This window comes from Tasmannia lanceolata, unplaced genomic scaffold (genome assembly GCF_043159265.1).
Source record: "Tasmannia lanceolata isolate RefF3 unplaced genomic scaffold, GAP_Taslan_0.1 ptg000002l, whole genome shotgun sequence".
NCBI classification, from domain to species: Eukaryota; Viridiplantae; Streptophyta; class Magnoliopsida; order Canellales; family Winteraceae; genus Tasmannia; species Tasmannia lanceolata.
In genome coordinates, this window is record NW_027518679.1 from 36,526,978 (window position 1) to 36,536,034 (window position 9,057).

General features: G+C 50.9%; 1 protein-coding gene across 1 annotated transcript; it reads right to left on the reverse strand.

Moving 5' to 3' along the window:
• Positions 1 to 2,862: 2,862 nt before the first annotated feature.
• Positions 2,863 to 5,644, reverse strand: LOC143891254 (uncharacterized). The gene is made up of 4 exons (XM_077395876.1): positions 5,173 to 5,644; positions 4,172 to 5,112; positions 3,245 to 3,595; positions 2,863 to 2,928 (listed from the first exon to the last, which is right to left on the reverse strand). Exons 1-4 carry the CDS (start codon positions 5,642 to 5,644, stop codon positions 2,863 to 2,865), a joined length of 1,830 nt encoding a protein of 609 aa, XP_077251991.1.
• Between the last annotated feature and the right edge of the window lie 3,413 nt (positions 5,645 to 9,057).

Consider the following 9,057-nt stretch of genomic DNA (forward strand, 5'->3'; position numbering starts at 1 on the left):
TTCTGTCAGTTCGGCTGGCCAATTCGTGGTTGGAGTCGTGCGTGGATTTTTAGGAGCTCTCTACTCTCCCCGGTATTCTTCTCAGCCTTTCTTTTTACTACATGTCTGATAGTAGTTCAAGTTCCGAGTCCGGTTCTGAGTCCTCCACCAGTAGTAGCTCAGAATTTAGGCCAGTTCAGGAGCCTATAATGGCTAGTCCAGCCATTAGAGTAGACATTATAGACAGCGACGACGGGGGGGGGGGGGGGGCAAGGACGAGGTGATATTAGATTTGAACGTCACCCCACTCCCGACTTATAGTCATCTCCGAACAGAAGGAAGTGTGGGTAGCGACGTTGCTGAGGCGTCCACAACATTCCTTCCTGGCCGGGCTGTTGAGGTCATTGCTAGAGCACGGATGGAAGCTAACCCAAAATACAACATGCGGGCTCTAGTCGAGGAAAATCACCTCACCGAGTCCATGCTGAGGGACATTAGAGATAAATACTGTGTGCCCCCAAGGTTTGAACTGAGGGCGGCAATAGAGGGAGATAGGCCTGCAACGAAAGTCCGGATCTCTGTATCTATGAAGAATCGTTGAGAGCAGGACTCCGATTTCCTTTGCACCCATTCTTTGTCGCAGTGCTTCGATATTACGGACTGGCCCCAGCCCAGGTAGCTCCGAACTCATGGAGGTTACTGACTGGGTTTTTGTACCTTGTTCATGGCCGGCTAGAGAGGAGCGTGTCCGTGCCGTTATTCCGTGCTTGTGCACATCTGAAGAGACACAAGGAGGGGGGCTGGATTTACATTAGCCAGCGCCCTGATTTGAAAATAATTACTGGCATCCCCTCGTCAATACACTCGTGGAAGAATAGGTTCTTCTACATCGAGGATAGTGAATCTAGTGAGCCCTGGCCGGTTCCTTTAGTGTGGGATACTCCGGATACCACCGGGCTGAGTCGCAAGCCGCTTCTTGAGGGCGAAGATATGAGGACGTTCGCCCTGATGCGGGAGGAGGTGGAGCGAACATGCCTCATTCACTGTTCAAATTTTTCGCGAGAAGAAATTCTGGCCAGGCTTGATATAAGTACTGCAACTCCAGCACGTATGTGGCGAGACTCGTCTTAAAACTGTTTGTCTTCCTTTTTTTTTACTGCTTTTTTACTTGTAGAGAAGAAGAAACAAACAACAGTTGAAAGTATAAGGCAAGGAGCCCTTCCAAGGGCACAGGAGGGGGCTCAGCAGGTAGTGCAACAAAGCAAAAAGAGAAAGGCGGCCGAGATGGCGAGCCCGGCCCCTACCCAAGATACAGCGCCACCTCCGGTTCCGAAGGGGAAAACCATAGTGAAATTAGTCGGCCCCTTTGCGCAAGGAGGCGGATTTTCTAAATCTGGTGGCGCGTCCACTGGAGCTGGAGCTGGAGCCCGTCCTCCTTCAACGAGGGTGGTGATAACGTCTTTCGGCCTAACTGGGCCGTCCAAAAGAACGATACTGGCCTGGGCGAAAGTCGAGTAGCAGCTGAGATCCAGAGCAAATGTATCCTTGTGAAGGATAAGCAGCAGGTTATCCATGAGCCGCCAGCTACAGGCGAAGAGTCGGTGTTCTCTTCACTTTATCGGGTAAGGGGAGGTGACGAGCTTGCTTACTTCCTGTCCGTCTTTTGTTTTTCCTCCTATACTGACTTGTTTCTGTCTGCAGATTGGGGTGTACTACAACGATCTCAAGGAGAAGAGCAAGAAGTTCTCCGAAGCAATCACCGAATCGGAAGTGGTGAATGGGAAGCTGCCCAGTGAGGTCAAGGAGCTCCAGACGAGCATTGGACGGGTGGAGGCAGAGAAAGTGCTGCTTGAGGAGGAACTGGCCCTTCAGAAGCAGAAGTTACAAAAGGCAGTCGAAGCCATGGCTGCCCAGAGGAAGAGAGCTAAGGAGAGGCAGGTAGTGGCTGTGAAGGAGGTTGTAGAGGGCAAGGAGGCCGAGCTTTTCAATCTGTCCAATGAGGCCTACAAAATTGGGTACTATGACTGCCTGGAACAAGTCAAAGCATCCAATCCGGCCTTAGTGACGACGAACCTGACTCTCCCTGCAGTACCGACACTTGTCGACGAGGAGGCAGACACTGCTGCTGATACTGCCGCAGATACCACTTTGGTTCCAGAGGGCAGATCTCCTCAGGGCGGCGACCATGAAGCCTCTTGAGCATCCTCTTCAATTCTTTTTGTAATGGTCGTTGAGACCCAAAAAAAAATTTTGACAGCCTCTAAGGCAAAGCTCTGTAATGGTCCTTGAGACCCCACATTTTGATGAATAGAAATTAAACTTGTCTGTCTGTTCTCCTTGGTCTTGTCTTTGATAATCATTACTCGAGAAAAACTTGTCCGGCTTGCCCCCTAGTTTCAATAAACTGGGATTCTAGGCGATTGATACCCAAGTTCTGGCGAACTGGATTTCCAGATAGTACCCAAGTTTTTATGAACTGGGTTTCCAGATAGTACCCAAGTTTTTATGAACTGGGTTTCCAGATAGTACCCAAGTTTTTATGAACTGGGTTTCCAGATAGTACCCAAGTTTTTATGAACTGGGTTTCCAGACAGTACCCAAGTTTTTATGAACTGGGTTTCCAGACAGTACCCAAGTTTTTATGAACTGGGTTTCCAGATAGTACCCAAGTTTTTATGAACTGGGTTTCCAGACAGTACCCAAGTTTTTATGAACTGGGTTTCCAGACAAAAGTACCCAAGTTTTTACGAACTAGGTTTCCAGATAGTACCCAAGTTTTTATGAACTGGGTTTCCAGATAGTACCCAAGTTTTTATGAAGTGGGTTTCCAGATAAAAGTACCCAAGTTTTTACGAACTAGGTTTCCAGATAGTACCCAAGTTTTTACGAACTAGGTTTCCAGATAGTACCCAAGTTTTTATGAACTGAATTCCAGATAAAAGAGTAAGTCTACAAAAGAATTTCTATATTTATTCATTTTTAACATATATTTAATTTACAAAATCACCTTTCACGCCGGACGATTTGGCTACTTATAATATTTTTTGAGGTTCTTGGAGTTCCATGCGTTGGGTAATAGGTGTTCCTCCAGCGTCTCCAGCTTATAGCTTCCTGGGCGAATGACTTCTTTTACTCGATACGGCCCCTCCCAAGTCGGGGAGAGTTTCCCGACTTTCGTAGGTTGGGAGACGGCTGCCTTCCTCAGGACTAAATCTCCTGTCCGGAATTCTCTGGGACGTATCTTTGAGTCATGATAATTAGATACTTTCTGCTTGTAAGCGGCGACTCGGATTCGAGATTCTTCCCGGACCTCCTCTAATAAGTCGAGATTTGCACGGAGCCCATCACCATTAAGTTGCTCATCGAAGCTGGTGACTCTGGGAGACGGAGTGCCGATATCGACCGGTATCACAGCCTCTGTTCCAAAGGAGAGGTTGAATGGTGATTCACCAGTTGGCGTACGCGGAGTGGTGCGATACGCCCATAGAACGTGATAAAGCTCGTCTGCCCACCGATCAGCTTTTTCATCCAGTCTTTTCTTTATCCCCTGAAGCAGGATTCTATTAGTCACTTCCGTTTTCCCATTGGTCTGGGGGTGAGCTACTGAAGTGAACCTCTGTTCAATTTTTAAATCGGAGCAGAACTTCCGAAAGTTCCGGCAGTCAAACTGTTTGCCGTTGTCCGTTATCAAGGCGCGGGGAATCCCAAATCTCCAAACTACTGATTTCCAGAAGAAGTTCTGCACATTTTGCTATGTGATCTGTGCTAGAGGTTCAGCCTCCACCCACTTAGTAAAATAGTCGATCGCTACTACCACGAACGTGCGCTTTCCGGAGGCCGGTGGAAAGGGGCCCAGGATATCCATCCCCCAAACTGCGAAGGGGAGTGGGCTGATAATTGGGGCCATTGCTACGGCAGGCTGGTGGATGGTGGGAGAGAATTTCTGACACTTCTCGCACCTTTTAACCAGACTCAGCGCATCTTTCCTTATGGTAGGCCAGTACAGGCCTCTGAGCAGCACTTTGATTGCCAGGGCTTTGCCCCCCAGATGCTCTCCACAGATCCCTTCGTGCGTCTCTTGCAGGGCGTACGCGGCGTCGCCCGGCCTGAGGCACTTCAGGTATGGGAGAGTATAGGATCTCTTATACAGGTTGTCGCTGCTGAGGGAAAATCGGGCAGCTCTCTGTATCACCTTGCGGGCTTCCTTCTTAGCTTCAGGGAGTTTACCATTGCGCAGATAATCAATGATCTCGTCCATCCAGCACGGCTCGTTTTCCACCTGCATTATTTCGGCAGCTTCACTTTTGATACTGGATCTCTGTAGAAACTCCATACATATACCCCCGAGAGTGGTGTATCCGGAGGCAGCCAGTCTTGAGAGCACATCTGCCTTTGCATTTTGTGTTCTGGGGATTCTGATAACTTCAAAACTTTCGAACTTGCTGGCTAGCTGGCGGACTTTGGAAAGGTATTTGATCATGCGTTCGTCTCGGGCTTCATAGACTCCTTGAACCTGGTTTGCAACCAGCTGGGAGTCGCAGTATGCCTTTAGCTTCCGAGCGCCGGTATGAATCGCGAGACTCATCCCGGCAAGGAGGGCTTCATATTCTGCCTCGTTGTTGGATGCGTGGAATCCGAACCTCAGGGCATAATCTGCAGTAAAGTCATCAGGCCCGGTGAGAATGAGGTCGGCTCCACAACCACTCTTGTTCGAAGATCCGTCGAGATGTACTTCCCAGATTAGTGCGGCGGTTGCCGAGCCCTGCCCGGCTGGTGAATGAATGATTTCTGTTTCAGTTCCTTCTGCTATACGTCCTTCGGTAACTGATTTTTCCACAACCGGGGGTTGCATAGCTTCAGGATCGGCGATTTGCTGGGGAATGGTGCACTCAGCCACGAAGTCTGCCAGTACTTGAGCCTTGATGGCTGGCCTAGGTGCATACTGAATATCAAACTCGCTTAGTTCTACGGCCCATTTCACGAGTCGTCCCGAGATATCTGGTCGATGGAGTACTTGCCGGAGCGGCTGATCAGTCAGGACTTTTATGGTGTGGGCTTGAAAGTACGGCCTTAACTTCCTGGCCGCCATTATCAGTACGTAAGCCAATTTCTTGACCCACTGGTACCTTATTTCTGCATCGTGAAGAACCTTGCTGACATAGTAGATAGGTTTTTGCTGGCGGTGCTCTTCACGAACAAGGACAGCTGCCAGAGCCGTGAGGCTAACGGAGAGATACAGAAATAACTCCTCGCCTGGTTCCGGCTTTGTCAATAGTGGTGGGGAGGACAAATACTGCTTTAACTCTTCGAACGCGATCTGGCAGTCCTCCGTCCAGGGCGCAATCTTAAGTCCTTTGACTGCGCTGAAGAAAGGTAGGCACCTCTCTGCTGATTTCGAGATGAAGCGCCCCAGCGCGGCTATCATTCCTATGAGCCGCTGAACTTCTCTAATAGTTTTTGGTGCAGTGAGCTCCACCACGGCTCTGATCTTCTCTGGATTCGCTTCTATCCCGCGTTGGCTTACCATGAACCCCAAGAACTTTCCTGAGCTAACGCCGAAAGTGCACTTGGTGAGGTTAAGCTTCATGCTGTGCTTTTTCAGGACCTGGAATGTTTCTCTAAGATCAGACACATGATTCTGTGCACTTCGACTCTTGACCAGCATATCGTCCACATAGACTTCCATGTTACGGCCGATCTGGTTCATAAAAAGTCTGTTCACTAGCCTTTGGTAGGTAGCCCCGGCGTTTTTGAGGCCGAAGGGCATAACACGGTAGCAATAAGTCCCTTGATCTGTGACGAAGGAGGTCTTTGGTATATCTGATTCGTACATTCTGATCTGGTTGTATCCGGAGAAGGCGTCCATGAAGCTCAACAATTCGTGGCCTGCAGTGGCGTCGATGAGCTGATCAATCTTCGGGAGCGGATAGCTGTCCTTTGGACAGGCTTTATTTAGATCGGTGAAGTCGACGTAGGTCCTCCATTTTCCGTTTGTCTTCTTGACTAGGACTACATTTGCCAACCAGTCCGGATATCGAATCTCGTGAATGAAGTCAGCCTTCAGAAGCCTCTCCACTTCTTCTTTTATCGCCTGTCGCCTTTCAAAAGCGAAATGCCTCCTTTTCTGCTTAACCGGTCTGCAAGTTGAATCAACACCGAGTCTGTGCGTGCTGATCTCCGGATCGATGCCGGGCATATCAGCAGGAGCCCACGCGAAAACATCTGCATTGTCTTGGAGAAACTCGGTGAGCTGGTGCTGAATGCTGCTGCTGAGAGAGGAGCCGATCAGAGCGACTTTCTCATTGTCTTCTGGGCATAGCGGGATGGAGATGAGGTCTTCAGCGGGTTGAGTCCCCCTGAGTTCGTCCCTTACATCGAGTAGTTCGATTGGCAGTGATTCCACTGTATTTTTGCCTTTGAGTGCCATTGCATAACACTCCCTGGACTGGGGTTGATCTCCTCGAACTTCTCCCACGCCGTTTGGTGTTATGAACTTCATTTTCTGGTGATACGCTGAAGCGACCGCACGGATCAGGTTCTGGCCAGGCCGCCCTAAGATAGCATTATAGACCGAAGTGGCCCTTACTACTAGGAAATTGACCATGGCGAACGCTTGACAGGGCGGTTCTCCGACAGGGATTGGGAGCTCAATCTGCCCCTCTACTTTCACAACCTCTCCTGAGAAGCCAAACAGATCGGAGTTCGTCGGCTTCAGGCGGTCGTCACCTATCATCTTCTGGAAGGCGTGATAGTACAAGATGTCCGCCGAACTCCCATTGTCTACGAGGATTTTCTTTACGTCCCAGTTGGCGACGAGCATGGTTAAGACCAGTGCGTCGTCGTGAGGCAGTATGAGGTTGTCCAGATCTGCGTCTGAAAAGGAGATCTCATTCTCCGTCCTCGTCTTCTTACTGGACTTGTGCACGGCGTTAACTCACCGCGCATACGCTTTGCGAGCAGACGAGGAGGTGCCCCCAGCAGCAGGCCCACCCATGATCGTACTAATGACCCCCCTTGGCTGAGATCGAGATGGCGTCGGGTTTATACTAGACGGCAAAGGGGACTTGTTCTGGGCAAGGGGCGGCTGCGGTCGTCGGGGGCTACAGCCCTGGGGGCTCTTTTCTCTGCGCTCCGGCCTACGGCCGTCAGTTCGGATATATTTTTTCAAATAGCCCCGGCCGATCAGCTGCTCGATTTCCTCCTTGAGCTGCCAGCATTCATCCGTGTCGTGACCATGGTCCCTGTGGAACCGACAGTATTTTGATGGATCCCTCCTGTTTCCTTTGGAGATCATTCTAGCAGGCCACCTCACGAATTCTTCTTCGCTGATTGCGGCCAATATATGTTTCCTGGAGGTGTTGAGAGGCGTGAAGTTCTCTTCTCTTCTTTGCGGAGGTGGAGATTTCTCTCTTCTGGGAGGTTTATCCTCCCTACGCTGCTTGGGAGGGTTTTATCTTCAGAGGTTCTCCTCCGACTCGAGTTAAGAGCTGCTAGCGTTTCTTCCACTGTTATGAACTCCTCAGCCCCGGCCATTAGGTCCGCTAATGAGTGTGGATTTTGGTGAGCTACTGCCCGGCTGAAGTCATTAGATCTGGCACCTGCGAGGAGCGCATTCATAGCTGCTAAGGGATCTAAATTTGGCACCTGAAGTGCCTCCCTGTTGAAGCGGCGGACGAATACTTTCAGGGGCTCGTTGTCGTCCTGCCGCAAGGCCATCAAGGATGCTGTTGTTTTCCTTGGCCTGCGGCTACTCATAAAGTGGCGGACCAGATCCTCCCCGAAGTCATCGAAGTTACTGATAGAGCTCGGTTTGATCCTGGAGTACCAGTCTCGTGCAGCACCAGTCAGTGTCGTCGGGAATGCTCTACAAAGAAAACCATCGGAGGCACCGTGGAGGAGCATCATTGTTCTGAATGTCTCCAAGTGGTCCACGGGGTCAGTAGTCCCGTCAAACCTCAGGACGGTTGGCATTTTGAATCCCCTGGGTGCTGGAGCACCCAAGACATCGTCGGTGAACGGCGTTTTACTTGAAAACGCCCTGGAGGCGGGCCGGCTCTGGTCCCTTGCCAGTTCCTCTATTCGATGATCCATCTCCTCCATTCTTTGTAGCATCGGATCCGCTCTATGGTCCAGGGACCTGACTCTTCCCACCGATTGGCTTGCCGCGGAGCCGGACTGACTTTCCGGACTCCTACGACGAGGCCGGGACTTTATTGGTGGTGCTCGTTCCTTGTGAGCTCGGCGCCTTTGCGTAGGGTGAGACCGCAACCTTTGACGGCGGTGAAGCTCTGTCTGTGCATGCCTGGCCGTGGGGTGACAGACTTGTCTGGTGGAGTGGTGAGTTCGGTTCTCAACGTGGCGCGATGACTCTCCTCTATGGATATCCGGCCTTTCTTGGCCAGGTCATGGAGCTTCCAGAGGAGGTTGAGGAGGTGCTTGCAGCAGCTGTTGGTACTAGCTAACAAGGGCCGTCATTTGCTGAAAGAGAGCTTGAACTTGCTCCGGAGTAGGTGCAGGATTGAGGTGTTCTCAGCGAGCAGGGCTCTGTTCAGCTATAGCAGAGGCTGCCACCACCAGCGAGGCGATTCGCTCACTCCGAGTCCTGCGAGGTAGCACGGCTCGGGTAGTCCGTGCAGTAGGTATCCGCGCGCTCTTGCGCCCTGCCATTTTTGTGAGATGTCTGAGAACAGCTTTCAGTTCCGGGGTCCCACGGATGGCGCCAATCTGTTAGACCGAAAATCGGTAACAGGTACGACAGTGACGTAAGAGCGGAGCTGGATGACCAGAGGAGCTGAATCCTGAGGGACCGGAGTGAGGTGAGATGAAGTGGCTGAGTCCTACTATGAGGGCTGAGTCCTGCACAAGGCAAGCGAGGTCAGAAGACCAACCCGGGTTTTACTCCGGACAGGCCCTTCGACACTCAAGTCAGTATGAGCAGGAGTGCAGAGCTAGTTTTTAGGAGTTTTTGGGTGGAGAGGGTTTTTTGTATTACCCCTTGGTTTGAGCTTTGAACCCCTTTTTTATAGGGGAAAAACCTGATGAAGTGTCCAGGACAGGTGGCGGCCTGTGAGAGGCTGG